This window comes from Meriones unguiculatus, chromosome 3 (genome assembly GCF_030254825.1).
Source record: "Meriones unguiculatus strain TT.TT164.6M chromosome 3, Bangor_MerUng_6.1, whole genome shotgun sequence".
In the NCBI taxonomy this organism is placed as follows: domain Eukaryota; kingdom Metazoa; phylum Chordata; class Mammalia; order Rodentia; family Muridae; genus Meriones; species Meriones unguiculatus.
The window spans coordinates 181551791-181568364 of NC_083351.1; the positions used below are offsets into that span (position 1 = coordinate 181551791).

A 16574-nucleotide genomic window follows, 5' to 3' on the forward strand; every position below is an offset into this window, starting at 1 on the left:
GGGTGTTTATGAGGCCCCTGTCCATCCAGTGAACACGCAGCTGGCTGCGCTCTTCTAGGCAAACATTCTAGACGACCTGGGGCTTCATTCTGGGTGTGGTGGGGTGCCCCCCGCCACGAAATCTGATGATGATCTTTCTCTTCTTTCCCCTACAGGGCCTCCCTGGAGTTCCTGGCAAGAGGGGCGAGATGGGTAGGCCGGTAAAGATTTTCCGTGTCTATTACGCAGACCCTATGGGTAGCCCCACCTCCCGCTGGCTGTGCCACACTGCTGGCCCCTGAGGCCTGCCACTGTCTGCCTCTCTGCTCTGTCTTGGGGCTCTGGGTGGAGGGCAAAGTCCCTAGGTGCAGTGCTGGCCTGAGATGCTTGGGGTCCTGCTGCTCCAGGTGGCCTCTATGTCTGTGGCCTCAGGGGCTGTGGGTGCGGGTTTGTGTCTGGGGCTTCTGTCCGGCTGCTTGTGTTAGCGGCCAGCAGGGACTAGGGGACCAATGTACTCACCCGGGCGGCACACCAGCTCCACAGGATGGTGGAGACTCAGGACTGCCACTCTGTTTATCTTTGTGTATGCATACATAAGGCTAGATGACTGTGCAGTGGGGTAGGCCACAGCAAGAGAACTCCAAGAAATGACCTCACCCCACTCCTAAATCCACTGGCTCTGTTCATGCCTCTCTAGAGATTAGTTCTCCTCTTGTTCGGCCATCTATAGGACATCAAGAGAAAGACATGTGTCCAAGGCACTGCAGCCGCTGAATATTATGCTAGGAACGTCAGGGGCTGACTCTTGGTAACACCATATGGTACCAATATTGTAAAAGTAGGCTTCCTACTTTTTCAATAGTTTGGAAAGCTATTGATTTCAGACTGGGAAACTGAGGCTCTGAGAGGTAGAGTGAGATGTGCAATTCCCCTCTGCTGCTGAGGCCTCTTGACTGTCATCAAGACAACTTTCTTCCAGGCCTGTTCCTGTTGGTGGCTTAGCTCTCTGCTGTCACCCTGCAGGCTGCCGTCCAGCCTGAGAGCCCTGGCCATCTTGGCCAGACCTGCCGTGGACTAGAAAAGTCAAGCCACATGACCAGGGTCACACAGCAAATTGGTGGCAAAGTCAGGATCTGTACCTAGGACTCCTGATAGCACAGAGTGCTTTCCACATGGTCCCTTTTTGCTCCATCCATTCCTATCTCCTTCAGAGGAAGCTACAGTCCTCACCCCTGCCTTAACTCTCACGCTAGAAAAGGAGTGTGTAATTTTGGAAGAAGGTCCAAATATAAAAACATTGGCAGTTGGCTAGAGCTGGCAGGACTTCTGGCCTGGCTGGTTCATGGTTATACAAGGCAGATGGCCCAAGCCATGTCCCAGCCGGAATCTCTCCTCGATTCTAGAAAGAGGTTACAGTGAGTCTTCTTGTCTAACTCCCTACTGGATCTGTCCTCAGTGCACTTGGGATGCCTCGTGAAGCCAGATACCTCCACAGTGCTACTTATAGCATGGACCTTCCTTCTGTGGCTGGGCCTGCAGAGAGTCAGGAAGGCAGTCCCACCACTGGACCAGATGGCCTGGGCTTGGCTCTGTCTCTCGTGTGACTCAGATGCTGAGTATTGCCTGAGGACATACAGCTATCTGGTTCAGGACATGAATTGCTGCTCTGGGCTTTTACCAGACATCAGATAGGGAAGGAGGGGATGTGCATTCCCACATGGGGAAACTGAGGCCCAAAGAGATGAGCTGGAAGTCTGCTCTCCATCATCTAGATGTGAGTCAGAGCTGTTGGTGCCCTGTGGATCTCTGTGAGTTCGGCCTGCCCGTCTTCATCTCTTACCCCTTGGCATTACTCCAGTGGATTTCCTCCTTTCCTTCGTGGACAGATCTGCATCAGGAAGCAAGGGAGTTGGGAACCTCGGGGTCTTTCCCATCAGCATACTTCAACTATAGTAAGGATGCGGACTAGGCCTGTACAGGGACTTTCAGACATTAAATATTTAGCTGTTCTACCTTTCTAAGTTTTGTTTCCTTCTGGAGGCTGCTGAACCACCCCTGACTAGTGGTGTAATGGTGCATTCCAGCTTGCTAAGGACTAGAATGACTAGTTAATGATGCCTAGGGTGCGAATGGGTGACTGGTTTGCAGTCTAGGAGACAGAGCCTGGAGTTCAACAGGTCATGTACTGAATGTCTAGGCTGCCCTGGCCCTTTGTATACCCTGTAGCAGAGGAGCAGATTCTGGAGGCAGGGGCTTGGCTGAAATGCCTTTAGATGTCTGGGCCCTTGGCATGTTGCTGTCCATACCTCTAGCCCTGTTCCCATCGAGAGCAAGGGCGGAGCCTTGCCTGCCTTCTGCTGCTGTGCCTGGTTCTGCTCACAGCGCTAGGCAAGGCGTTCATTCCCAGAGGGGCCCGACCTGGGGAAGCAGAGAGCCACGTAGCAGGCCCGGAAGTGAGCCAAATTCATTCCTTGGGCCATGAGCCAGGCTGCTGCAGTCAGGGGTTGGGGCAATGGAGGAAGGAAGTGCCTGCTGCCGTAGGCTGATGTGCAGTCCACACATGCACCAGGCACAGCCAGGAGGCCCTGGATGTCCAGCTGGGCAAAGAATAGAGGCCCTGGGTTGTTGCTGGATGTGGCTGTATGCTAGGGAGGGGAGTGGCAGGAGCTCTGAATCTCAGTCTCCCGCCCGGGCAGCCAACTGCTGTTCATCCAGGCTATGGGCTTGTCCATCTCAGACCACCTGCAATTGTTCCAGCATCTTTAAAGCTTCAGCGCTTCCTAACAGTGAGTCTTTTTTTTTTTTTTTTTTTAAATAAAAAGCCTTAGACACCTAGAGATTGCTCATCCACCAGGAGCAAAGCTGGAGATGGAAGGGAGCTGATCCCCCAGGCCGTCGTGGATGGCCAGACAGAACCAGGTTTAGTCTGCATTACTCCAGAACTGTGATGGCCCTTGGAGATGCTGAACTAGTTCTGTTTATGCTTGGTGTCACAGCATAAACACTAAGAGAACAGCTTTGGGGCCAGACTGCTTGGATTCAAATCCCCACCATGCACGACTATGGACAGGTTTCTTAACTTCTCCAGATCTACAATATCTACAATAGGGTCACTTGCATGAGTCTGTTGGGGTTGGTTTTTACTGTCATGGCTGTGTCCTTCTGTTTGTTGCTCACAGGCTGGACTGTGGCGGGGCCTCAGTGGGGTTTGAACTCAACCATCAAAAGGCAGCGTCTTGAATTTCTCCCTGGTTTTAGTGATCTCTTAAGTAAAGCGGACCTAACTTAGGCTCTTAGAGCTCTCTGGGTGCTTGAGCCAGGGTGGCTCAGAGCTGTTGGCTTGGCTGCTTGGTCTGAGGGGACTGTTGGGATAGCTTGGAGCTGCCCTGTGTGCAGAGCCCGCCTGATACTACCACCTAGAAACCTTAGTCCTTGCGTCCAGGGTGACGAGTTCATCTCCAGGTTGCCCGGGCTGGTGGAACCTCTTCCTTCCAGCCTTGTCTAGGGATCAGGCCAGCCTAGCATTTCTTTTGAGCTCAGCCCTCAATCTGCACAGTATATGCAGTAAAGGTCTACCCATCACATGACTGCCTGGAGAAACCAGGGTGGCCCTGGTCACCTCTAGACCCTGAACCTAGAGAATAGATCAGGCATGCCAATAGGAGCATATGGAGCCGTCTGGGGGTGCTGCTGCACTTTGCCCTCATTCCCTGAGCTACTACATACCTACCCTGCCCCACGGCCCACAACCACCACAGAGGGAAAGTCAGTGCCTTCAGAAGATGGCTCATCACAGCCCACCTGGCAGATGGCTCCTGCCCATGAGGTGACACCGTCAACATTATGACAGAGGGTCTGGATTGCAGAAGGGCTAGTATCAGCTAGACGAGACTCCAAGGTCTCGGGAAGAGGAAGCTTGTGTGGGGTGGATGCCCTCCACAGAGACAGGACGGGGCACGGAAGCACCCAGTCACCCTGTGTGCCAGGTGGATACTCTCACTCCTCCTCATGCCAGGCTGGGCCCACATGACATGCACAGAACCCAGGCTCTCAGCGGAGCCACAGATTGGTTTTATGACTTTGGCCCAGGAGACTTCCTGCCTGCGCCCCAACTTTCCCCGTCAGTTAAATAGGATCGGTCACTGTTTCCTCTGGGTGAATGTCAGACATGTGTGGCCTTGCACGCAGAAACAAAAACCTGCTTCCAGAATCATCAAATGTCTGCATTTTCTGGGGTCTGAATGAACCCACACTTCCTAGGGAGTGAATGTCACCCTGTGCTGAGCCAGTTCATGAAGAGGACCTGTGTGCTCGCGTGCATATGAGCATAGACACACAGGACCAGGTCTCTGCTCAGGGGTACAGTCTACGAGACTGCTTCTAGGGTTTTTGTTGTAACTTTCCTTCCTTCCTTCCTTCCTTCCTTCCTTCCTTCCTTCCTTCCTTCCTTCCTTCCTTCTTTCCCTCCCTCCCTCCCTCTCTCCCTCCCTTCCTCCCTCCCTCCCTCCCTCCTTCCTTTTTTCCTTCTTCCTTCCTTCTTTTCTTTCTGTCTTTTTTCTGTTCTCACTGGATCTCCCTGAAGTTCTAGCAAGCTAAGACACGAGGCTCCTCTGAGGGGCTCTTCACAGGCTGGCTGCCTTTGCATTCATTCTTTCTTTTGGGCACATTGAGATTTGCTTGCCATTCATCTTGGGAAAGCCACAGTTAGAATTGGAAGAGGGGAAGGGGCTAACAGGCTCTAGATGCTCTCTTCCCTTTCCTTTGAAGTAGGAATGGATTCCCCACCCCCACCCCCCAGGCCTCCACACAGCTGATGTTTTTCCAGCTGCCTGGCTCCCTGAGGGGGGTGGGGCTTCTTAGTCAAGTCACAAAGAGGCTGAAAGGCCAGACTTGCCCAGGCTCGTGGTTCAGCCTCTCAGGACCACAGTGCTGATCCTCCTTAGCACTGTGGCTTGGGGTGACCTTGCCACTTATGCACTCACAGCCTTGGTTTGTAACATGGGAACAATAATTCCACAATGTGGCTAATTCCACAGAGGTGCATGGCATAGCCACAGTGCCTTCCTTTCACCAGTGGGAAAATTGACACTTATAGGTGAGAAAGGTGCACTCTAAACTTCAGCCAGTCTGCAATGGTCTAGGTCTGGCCTCAGCTTCCTGCCTCAGTCTATGTCATTTCCACTCCACTGGGACAAAGTCCCAGAGCTGGGGGTGGCACCTGTCCCATCATTCAGATTGGCTGTGGCCTGTCCCTTGGTTCCGTGTGTGCTGGTGTTTGTGGATAACAGAGAGACTTCAGAACCCCGGATCCAAGGAGTGAGCCTGCTCAGACATTGTCCTTGTGTCCCCTGGGAGTGTGGCTCAGAGCCAAACTGCAGCCTTGAGTACTAACGTCCATATCTCTTCTGCTCCACTCAGGGCTTTCCTGGAGACTTTGGAGAAAGAGGCCCCCCTGGACTTGATGGGAACCCTGTAAGTACCCCCAGTGCTTGCTAACAAGCCACAGGACAGAAGACCGGAAGAGCCTGAGTTTGGGGGTCAGACAGACCTGGGTTGTCTTCCACCTTATTACCTTAAAGCTGGGTGCCCTTGGAAAAATATAGAAAGACTTCTCTGAACTCCTTTCTTTTGTGGGTACTCTGTGGCCCTCATGGGAGAGTCCCCACCTACTGAGCTGCAGGTTGTGCCCAGGCTCTGGGGCTTCTGTCTGATGGAGAGACGCCAGCTGCCACCCATGGGAGACAGCAGAACCACTCAGAAGTGGTTTGCCTTGTTACAGGCAGCTGCTGCAAGCTTTGTTGGAGGCAGAGGCAAGTCCACAGGCATCTTCAGTTTTACAGTTTGTAAACACACAGAGGCTCGGCTTGTCTGCAAGGAGATGGGTTGGTCTCCTGTGGGAGGTCTATTTGCTTTTCCTTTCTTGTCACACCTCCAGGCCCTGGAGAGGGCCTTAATTTCAGCCTGGGATGTAGGTCATGACCAGTGTTCTCAGGAACACCTGCTCTGGTCCTTGTCTTCCCTTGGGCCTTTCTACTAGAACAGCCCTGCCATCTGTGCCCACTGACCCTCCATCAGCACTCTTTCATGTGTTGGTCCACTTCAACTCCATGAATGCTCCTGAGTCTGCCCTAACCATAACCCCTGGGGACAAAGCTATGGCGTAAAAGCCAGGAACATGGAGTTTGTGAGCCTTGGTAAATCAGCTCACTTTTCTGCACCTCAGTTTCCTTCTGGAAATGCGGGTCAGAATGGATGCTTTAGAGAACAGAAGATGTTAGCCATTGCAGGAGTTCAGTAGACAGTTGTCATCAGTGCCAAGCATTCATAAGATATCAGTGCTACCTCCTTAGTCCATTGTGCTTGGCTACGGAGAGCTGAGTAGACCAGAGAAGCCAGTGGAGAGTAGGAATGGCCCAAGGGGATAACAGAAGTGGGATGAGGAAAGAGGGGTGGAGTCTCCAGGTGGAGCAAAATGCATTTCAAGGGTTTGCAGGGCAGCTTAGAGCTTCCCAGACTCGGCTCTTAATAGGTTAACATCACACCAAAGGATGTAACCCTTCTGTAAGTTTTTTTGGGCGCTGGGCGAGACATCTTCCTCCTTAGGAATAGAACAATTTCCTGGCCTTGATATCAGCTCTGCCAAGGAGTTTCTGGGGGACCTTGGCTTGCAAGTCATTTCCCTTTAGGGCAACCCCACAGCTGTATCAAGAAAGGGAGGCTGGGACTTCTCACTGTTAATCAGTTCCCAGAACCACAAGTTTTTATTGGTGACTTTATGTTTTGAACTTGAGCCAAACTCTCCCTCTGATTGTTTTTTTCTGGTGTGGACAATAGATGGTCAATTTAATAAAGCTTCAGGGAACTGGGGTTTTAAGATCCTACATTACACCATCCTTTGGCACCAGGCAGGAGCTCCTTGTGGCATCTTGGAAGCCCTGGAAATGGGGGGACCTGGAGAGCCTGAATGGTAACAGGGCCTCTGAGTGCTTTCCCCATTGCTTGCCTCTGACCTTGAGTGGACTGCTCACCTCTGAAATCCCAGTGCTCTTGCCAAGAGAGAAAAACACCTCCAGCTCCTATGACCTGGGTGTAGTCCCACCTGTGTGTGTGTCCTTGATGCCCAGAGCCTTGAAGGTGTTGGGCTTGGAAGTTACAGATGGGACAGATACCCGTCAAACCCCAGGGCAAGCATCTAAGAGCACCTAGGGACTATGGTCAGGAAAAGGGGAAGTCTGCTCTCAATGACCCTACCCACCACCTTTGTCGGGTATGATATGGAGGAAGACAGCAGTAACCACCTTGATGTCTGTATTTCCAGGGAGAAATTGGCCTGCCAGGGCCACCAGGAGTCCCCGGCCTCATTGTAAGTACACACATGCCTAAGCCCAAGTTGGGCAGAGGTGGGGTAGCCAAGATATGAAGAGCAGGCCAGAGGACTTGCAGGGGAGGTCAAAAGGGCTCTGTCAGAGGGGTGAGGAGGAGGAAGAGCAAGGCCATAGTGGAGTAAAGCCAAAGCCATGCTGTGGCTGCAGGTAGCTTCCTTCTAGGGGCCCGTTTCCTCACTGATTAGATGAGGATGAGTTTTGGAGTACAGACTGCCAACCATTCTTAGGCTTGCTGCCTGTCCTTTGATTTACAGGCAGGTAGGTTAATGTGGTAGCTGACCATTCAACCGGTGAAGGGCTCAGGCTCAGAGGGAGACTGTGGCTAGCAGGGGAGCAGAGACTCTAGACCACAACGGGCAGCCTTCTTCACCCTTTTTCTTAAAGCAGTGACTTTGGAGCCAGAGTACCAAGTTCAGATCTTAGCCCTGTCGCATCCATGTCATGTGACTTAGACTCTCTATGCTCTGGTTTCCTTCTCTGTGAAATGGAGATGAAGCAGCATCCTCCTGGACTCCTGGCTGTGAGGATGAAAGGAGTTGTGAGTACAGTGTGGCCAGCTCTGGCACTCTGTAAGTGCTGAGTCCCTGGACCGTATTGTTGTTATCATGCCTGTTACCTGCTGAGATGCCCAGGCTCGAGAGGCTGGGGAGTTGGAGGGGACAAGGTCTCTGATTGTTCTGGGCTGGAAAGGCTTGGGCAGGTGGCTTTGTCAGTCACTTGGCAGCATAAGGGTTTGCTGCCAGACTAGTCTTGCTCCAGAGCTAGTCTTGACCTTGGACTCAGCCCTGAGGGCCAGTGAGAGGCCTGAGCCTAGAGATGACCCTAGTGACCCCACCCCCACCCCAGAATGTGTTGTGGTGGGGAGTTGGTGGTGTTGGGAGTGTAAGGCGGCTCTCCACACAGAAGGGCTTGTTTTGCTCTCCCAGCAACTGTGCTGAGAAATTCTCTTCATATGGTGGCTAAGGATGGCGTCGGGAGGAGTGTGAAGTGCCCCATTCCAACCTTGGAAGAGAGCTCAGGGTACCCCACAAGCACCTCTTCTGCTCAGCCAAATGGGGGCAGAGCCTGGGTGAAAGGATGTGGGTTGGCCAAGCTCTTAGCTCTGATCCCCAATTACAGCCTCACCTCTGTGAACCTCAGGAACCCTCTGTCACATGGGATCACTGTCCTCATCTGTTCTGGGACCACGAATACACATAGTCCAGTCTAGGCCCTAGAACCTGACTTCCTGGGTTCAAGTCCTACTTCACCCATTCTTCTCATCCTAGATACATTTCTTGCCCTCTTGTCCTTCAGTTTCTTCACCTAAACCATGGACATTGTGGTAGTATTTTGTTTGGGGGATTGATATGATGATTAAGTGTTAAGTAGCTTAACACTTAAGCAGTGTTTAGAATATATAAAAGCTTCAAGAAGTACTAATCATCATAGTAGCTATTTTTATCTTCTGTTACATGTCTGGTGTCATTGCACGTTAGAACTTAGTGGGAGAAAGTGCTGCCATTGACTAGTGATGTCTGCCTTGGCTGGGGATGCTATAGTTAGCTAGTAATATTCTCCTTGGCTGAAGAGGCTACAGTTGACAGTGATGTCTTCCTTGGCTGGGGATGGGAGAATATTAGCTCAGACACTCATCTCTTATGTTCATTCAACAGAAATTTGCTGAGTACTTTCTTTGGCAGTATGTGCCGTGAGACTCTGAGGACATGCCGGAATTCTTAGTGTCTGTTTCTTTCCTAAGGCCTGAAGGGATCACCTTGAGCATAGGGTCATCAAGCTCCAATGTGCACATCTTGGGTGTTAGACACGGTCTCCTTCCTCCGTCCATCCAAGCAGAGCCCTCATTTTCCAGAGCTTTCCTGTCTTGAGCTCAGGTTACCCTCACTGTCCTTGGGGTCAAATGTCCACTGCCTCATTTCAGACTCCTTCAGTGCAGACACGACTGGTCCCTAACTTTTCTAAGGGGAATATTCACGTATCCTGACAGTCATCTTTGGCCTGTGTTCCCATGTGGCATAGTCCCAGCATCCTCTAGGTTAGGTCCTGAGAGGAGAGTTCTGTTAGGATGACTGGACAGATTCTGTAGACTCAGACCATGCTGCCTCTGTCCCTGTTCCTCCCAATACTTGGCAGGTTCCTGCTAGTCGCTAGACAAGCCAGACAAAATGCCAGTCGCCCAGGTAGATTTGGACGTCAGATGTGATATTTAGGATGTGTTTGTGTTAGAATACTGTTCTATTTACCTGACGTTCAAATGTGACTGGGCCCCCTCTCTTTCCATCCTGATGCGCTGCTGCTGCTCAGCGTCTCTTTGGAAGGTGGGGAAACAGACCCTAGGTCAAGGTCACACACTTGAAAGGAGAGGGTGGGGCTTGATTGGAGGCCTTAACCACCAGCTTCCAAAACAGGGTTCTTTCCTGCCTTCTTCTGTGCCAAGCTCTGGGCATACCTGCAGTTGTCAGCCCCGTCTTCCAAGGTTTCCAAAGAGTCTCTCTTTCCTCCACCCTTCCTGGCCCTGTGTCTTCCTCTGGCTACTGCCACCCTCTCTTTACCTACTTCCAGATTCTCTTCTTTGCCAAAATGAAATTCCTCTCACCCTGCCACCTTTAGGTGGGCTCACTGGGCTGGACCTGAGCTCATCAGGCTACCACTAAGCTCAGAGTGAGTACCCTCTCTTGGCCTGGGGCTCTGAGAGTGGAAACCTCTGAGCCCAAGGAGCTTCCTGGGGAAGTGTAAAGGAAAGGGACTCTGCCCTGAGGTGTCCAGGAGGAAGTGGGACCGAGCTACCTATGGCTTTCTAGAATGTGAGATGCTCAGCCAGGGGTGGGGGCAGGGGTTGTTTCTGTGTTTTCATGGTCAATTTGCTGTAGAAACCAAGATATACTCAACCCTCTGTGGAGTCAACTGAAGCAGCTCTCTTGCAGCCTTCGCCTGCCACCATCCCAGTTTGCCAGGTGCCCTGCCAAGAGGGAGGACGGGTGACCAAGATAGCCTTCTAAGCACCTGTGTGCTGTGTGTGTGTGCAATGTCTGCTGTGCTGGATCTCTGGAAGCCATGCTACAGCCTGGCTCACCCTGTAGGGATTGGGAGTGTCCTGCTTATAACCCATATCTGAACGTCCCCAATTCCACATGCCACCAGTGACTTCCTGCCAATTCCAGGGTGAGAGGACTAGATGCAGCCCTCTCATTGTTGCCAGAGCTCATGGCCGCTATGCAGAGAGACTGCTCACTTCAGAACCTGCTCTACCAAAAAAAAACAAAAAACAACAACAACAACAAAAAAAAAAACAGGCTCTTCTCTTCAGAGAGATGTAACGCTCTTGGCTTCTGCATGAGAAAGGATCTTGTGATCTGGCCCTAAACCCACAATATGAAACACTGCTCTCACTGAAGGATTGGGGACTATCCTCTGTCAGGAGCCTGGTCAGGGTATTAACCAGCCCTGTGTGCCTGACCCTGATCAGAACTGAATGAGTGCACCAGCCCTGGAGAGGGAATGCATTGCTATCTTGTAGGGAAGAAAACTTGCTCGGAGCGAGCAAGACACCTACCGGAGGCTCCACAGCCCATGAGCCGGGGCTCGGCCTGTACATGCCCCTCAAGCTCCTGCCCCCACTCTTCATTGCTACCTCTGTGCTAGACAGAGACAGTGGTTGTGTCGGGAAAGGCTAGACCATGCTGATCGGAGCCCGCAGATTACTTTCCTGTCTCTAACCTGGGGCCCCAAGAGGGTCGATTTCTTCAAGGCTAGCTTGGTGGGTTTACAGCGAGACTGGGGGTCTTCATAGATGATTCACCAGGCACTTCTACGGCATACCTCATGTGACTCTGCCCCCGCATGCTGGATACTGGAGTCATGGAGGGAAGGTATTCCAACTAGGGGCCAGCTTCAGTGTGGTGGTGAGACAAGTAGTGGCCTGTGAGCGCACATAACCTTAGTGGTTTACATAGAGACAGCTACGAGCAGAAGGCAATGACTCCAGGCCCTAGAGCGAGGTGACAGAGCTCTGGGGTCATGGTAGTTACATGGTGCAATTATAGGAGCAAGGGTCTAGCAATGTCAGCCCAGGACACCAGGCAAGGCAAGGCAAGAAAAGGCTGTGGCATCATAGACCTTATGTCACAGCTGAAAAGGAGCTGCAAGGCAGGAAAGAGAGACTTCTGGGAAAGAGGGAAACCCCCACAATTTTCCTTCAAGGTCCCCTGCAAATCCTGGTCTGGATGCCTGTGTGATGGTCTTAGGTTCTTACTGTCAGTGGCTACCCCAGGACTTGTAGTGTATGGATTCACACCAGGACAGACAGTCCTGAGGTCTGGTCCTGCCTCTGCCTCACTCTGGTACTTCCAGAGCAGGTTTTCTGGCCGCTCCCTTAGCCTTAGTTTTTTCATTTGTAAAGTGGGATAGGTCTGACAGCCATGCTGTTTGCGTGGGTGGACAGTGGTGAACTGCTAGCCCCAGTCTGGTGGATCCAGAGTCTGGCTAGGGAGGGCTGGCAGCTGCCCCTGGAATGGGACACACAGCAGGAGGGCCTTTAATTGCTTACAGCTGTGTTGGTAGTGATCTTGATGGGGGGGGGCTTGAGAGAAGGGACGATGGGAAGCAGTGTCTGGAAGTTTAGCAGTGGTTCCAGCATAAGGGACTTCCTCGTTCTCATGGGAACACTCGGCAGTCAGGTTCTATGAGGTGTCCTCTGGGAAGACCAGCTTGCAGTATCCCTTCTCCTCCATTTGTACGGCAATCTGGGACCTCATATTTCTAAACCTACCTCCAGCAGCTGCTACTCCCGCCCCTGAGTCCGCGCAGCTGCAGTCTTCTGTAGCTTGCTCCCTCGTGGGGTTTTAAGCAAGATTGAGGGTCTAAGTATGTCCTTCATCAAGCACTTCTAAGGTGCATCTCTTATGACTTTGCCCTGTCATGCTGGATACTGGAGTCATGGAGCCAATATCCTCCACCAGGGACCTGGCCTCAGTCTGGTGGTGAGACAGGTAGTAGCCCATGAAAGTCTTTGGAGAGAAGAAAAGAGTTGGGAGGAAAAGCCATCCTTCCTGCATTAAAAAAATTAAGGCTGCATTAAAAACTCCCTGTTGCCCACCCCAAGGCTGCCCAGTGTCTCAGGGAGGCTTGGCAGCTGGACTGTCTGTCTTTCAAAGATAGGGTCCTTTTGTCACAAATGTCCTCCTTGGAGTGGTAAGTATCCATGCCAGGCCTCTTCCCTGACACCCGAACAGCGTTTGAATGTCCTCCACGCTCATCATCCAGCCTCTATGCTTATAGTGCTCACATAGGCTGCGACAGGAAAGGCCAGCTTGGGTTCCTGGGGTTGCTGGCCCCCGGAGCAGCCTCTAACAGTCTGCCGTGGCCATTATACCATGGGGACTCTGGCATCACCCTCTTCCAAGAAAGATGTTGGCTAGCCTTGGGGGTGGGCAACAGGGAATTTTTAATGCAGCCTTCCAAGCCTGGCTTTTTCCCCCAACTCAGCCTATGATCTTTGCTTCTCTATCTAAAGACTTCAGAACTGGATTTGCTGCAACACCAGCGTCTTGAACTCTTTGGTACATCGGCCATGATAGAAAAAGTGATCTGCCAGAGTTGTGAGAAGTAACTGAGTAGAAGAGAGGCAAGGACTCTTGCTCAGTGCCCTGCAGTGGTCTCACTGGGCTATGACTGTGCCATGTTGTTAGACTGAGGTGTTCTTTTTCTTGATGGAGCAGTTCCTTGATGGGCACTGAAAGTAGGATTTGCAATGAAGGCAGGGACTCAGCAAGGAGGTCTGAACCCAGCCAAGTGGTAGTCCTGGAGTCCTGAATGGGGACATGTTTACCATGGTTACAGGGTAGTCCAGGGCTAGCCTGTGTTCCAGACAGGGGAGGGATGGGCATGTCTAGTCTGAAAGCTCCTCTCCACTATCCATCTCCCAGGTCCTCCAAGCTTTTTGCGGCAGTCCATTGGCATTCCCCTCTGCTGGGCTTCTCTTCTTCCAGGGTGTCTCTGAGCATCCCCAGCAGGAATGTGAGGAATAATTCTGTAGCCTGGCTCTCCCGGACTGACCTTGTGCCCCACCTCAGAGCCTTTGCCAAGGTTCCCAAAGAGCCTGAATCAAGGTAGCAGGGGATTGATACACAGAGAGGTGAAGTACATTGATTGAGGTCAATCAGAGAGGTCAAGTACACAAAGCAAGCCCTTAGGTTAATGGGGAAGAAAACAAGTTGGGAAGAACAGCTTTTTTTTTTTCTTTTCTGGAACAATTCCATGTTATGGCGGGGCTTGGGGGTGGCTATGAGGAGTGAGCAGAGTGACATTTGAAGGACAGGACTGGGCTTTAAAAGAGGAGATTCACCTACTTCACTCTAAGCCTGGGTTCCCTGACCACACTACTTTGGAGTCTAGGCCTGGGTTCCCCTTTGCTGGGATCTGTCCTGTGTGCTGTGGGGGCTGGGTAGCCCCTGGCTGACCTCTGTCTGTGAGATGGCAGTAACCTCTTTTATGTTGTGACTGCCCACACTGACCCATACATGACCACACCATCTCACCTGCTAACCCAGCTACTCCTTGAAACAGTGCCAGGGGCTGTTTCAAGGAGCAGGTGTTGTTACTCTCGCTGTCCCACGCTAGCTAAGTGGCAGAGGGACAAACTGACTGGCTTATGAAATGTCCCTTCAGCCATCTGGAGCCCCTGCGGAGAACACCTCTGGGGTCACTAGACCTCCCAGACCCAGGAGTTCTGTTGTTCCCAACCCACAGCTGGGTCCCCAACTTGTAGTCCAGGAGCCTACCTCAGTGTCTTAGGGACCATAGCAATATAGAGCTCCCAAACTGCTCCTGCAGGAAGGTAGTCAGCTGCCCTGGAGAGCAGGAAGCGTTTCTCAGCTCTTACCCCAAAGAATCAACCTGAGGTTAACTCTGCAACCCCAGAGCACAGAATCCGTGTCCCCACTTTGCAGAGGAGACCAAAGTCCAAAGAAGTTGGGAGTCCTTTATGTAGTGGGCAGAGGTCTTGCCGTGTCATGAGAAGTTCTGGGAGGGGTGGGGTGGCTACTGAGACTTGGCCAACGTCAGGGACTGTAGCTGGCTCTGACTCCAGTGGAAGCAAATGCAGAACACTTCTAATTTCAAGATCAGCGCTAGGGTGTGACCTGTATCTTCAGTCCAACCCCTGGGATCTTGAGGATCCTCCCTTCAGGTCTGCCCCCAGGGCCGCCTCTCATAATGTCTTCCTTCTGTCTCTTCCCAGGGTGACATGGGAGCGTTGGGTCCAATTGGCTACCCAGGACCCAAAGGCATGAAGGTAAGTTAAATGAGAGCTCCTTAAGTTCAGGCTCCACCACAACCGGGCACCTCAGAAGGATGTCACTGCAAGGGAAAATGGGAGAGGCTGGCTGGAAGCTCAATGCTTTGGCCCAAGAGCTGGCCAGCATCTGTGTGTCATTTAGGCCAGACATCTTTATTGGACATCAAGTCCACAAGCTGAGTGTGAGGCCAATGCGGTTCTGGGATGTGGGAGTCATGGCCAGGGATGCAGAAACCTCATGGAAAGCAGTGAGCTTGGTCCCCATAAGTGGGAGAGACTTGCTAAGGCCAGCCCATGCCCTCACCATCAACCTCTCCTTCTCAAGATTGGTTTAGGAATGAGGGTCTCAGCTCCTCACACAACCCTTTGCCCTGTGAGGTGGTCCTCACTGCCTACTTTGCTCATAAGAACACAGAGCCCCAGGGTGGGGACCCAGCTCAGGGTCTTGAAACATGTCTGTTCCTGACTTCTGTGGCCTTGGCCTGTTTTTCAGGGACTGATGGGCGGCGTGGGGGAGCCCGGACTGAAAGGTGATAAGGTGATCGGAACTCTCCCTTACTGCCCGTGGGTTATCCAAATGCCCCTCTCCTGGGATCCTCACTGCTTGGCTCCTCTGCCTCTCACTGTGTCTTCCCTCCTCAGTCCTCTGGGCCTACCATTCTGGCTTCTTCTGGTTTCTTTGTGTGTGGGGCTCAAGTAGACAGCTGTGGGGGCCTGATGGTTGAGGCAGATAGGAGAGGCAGAGCTGTGGAGTCAAGCAAGGGTCTATTCTAAGTCAAGGCTGATCCCTGAGTCTCAGATGCAGAGCATGACAGCAAGGCAGGCAGGGGTCACAGACTCAGAGCATGGAGGATGGAGACCTCAGAGGACCAGCTCACATAGATATGGATATCCCTGTGCGTCTCTGAGGATCCAGCCCTAGAGAGCATCCAGGCTAAAGTACTATGGGAACCCAGGCCAGCTTCTAGGCACCCCTTGTTTCCCCACAGCCACTGGGAGGGCCACCCCTAGGCCTGTGCTGGACACCCCTGCCACTGGTCTTGTGTTGTCTCAGCCCTGTGCCAAACCTTGTTGGAAAGGGGAGGTGAGTCCCAAGGCCCAGAGACAGACAGCCCCTAGCCTGGATCACACAACATCAGAATGACAGATACCTGGAGAATGTAGGCATGCTCTGCCTCATGCAGACATCTCTTCCTTTCCCACCAGTTTCTATGTGAGCTTGAAATGCCGGAGTGTGGCATGCTTAGGGGCAGCACCCTAAAAATTCACAAGGAGTGGGCCCACTACTCAGCCTCTCTTCACCAGCTTCCTGCACCTGTGTCAGACGGCTGTACCTTTGTGTTCTCTTGAGTCCCACCACTGAGCAGAATGGAAGTCGTAAGGTCGAGTGGACGAGGCTCTGGAAAGTCACTTGTTCTAGAACCTACAAGTGACAACTGTGGAAACTGAGCCCAAGAGAAGGGAAGATATTGACTAAATCGAAGTCCGTGCTTTATGGACAGAGCTAATCAGAGTCCCTGGGCTCTTAGAAATGGAATTTTCGAGTCCACTCCAAAAGTGGATAGAGCTAGATGTTTTTATCCAGTTCTTCTTAGGCAGCCAGCAAGAAGGGGTGCTGACTTCAGCTCTGTCTGCCTACTGCTGCCTCTCTTGTCTTCTCCCATAAGTGCATAAGACTCTGTTGAGGCCCTTCTAGGCTCTGCCTGGTACTGTTCTTCCAGACCGTCCTTCTAGCCCTCTCTGGAAATGAAGGGCTTGTGGGGTGATGGAGTCCTGACACCGGTCTGCTCTCAGGCTTGAGACATCAGCTCTATGGAATACCTCAAGTCCTGGCCAAGGAGAAAGGAAATGGGTAGATAAAGTGTGGCAGAGGGCTTGGCACAGGCACCTGGGCAAGGCTGGCCACCAGTTTGCAG

At 52.2% G+C, this 16574-nt stretch overlaps 1 protein-coding gene across 5 annotated transcripts in view; it reads left to right on the forward strand.

The window, feature by feature from the left end:
* Nucleotides 1-16574, forward strand: part of Col27a1 (collagen type XXVII alpha 1 chain) — a 117925-nt gene that overhangs the window by 45372 nt on the left and 55979 nt on the right. For all 5 annotated transcript variants that reach the window (XR_009591018.1, XM_060381182.1, XM_060381183.1 and 2 more), the window contains 5 exons: nt 156-200; nt 5398-5451; nt 7298-7342; nt 14602-14655; nt 15152-15196. Coding sequence is in view for 4 of the 5 variants with exons in the window: in XM_060381182.1 (XP_060237165.1) it covers nt 156-200; nt 5398-5451; nt 7298-7342; nt 14602-14655; nt 15152-15196 (243 nt within the window). In the remaining variant the exon portion in view is untranslated. The remainder of the gene's footprint in view (nt 1-155; nt 201-5397; nt 5452-7297; nt 7343-14601; nt 14656-15151; nt 15197-16574) is intronic.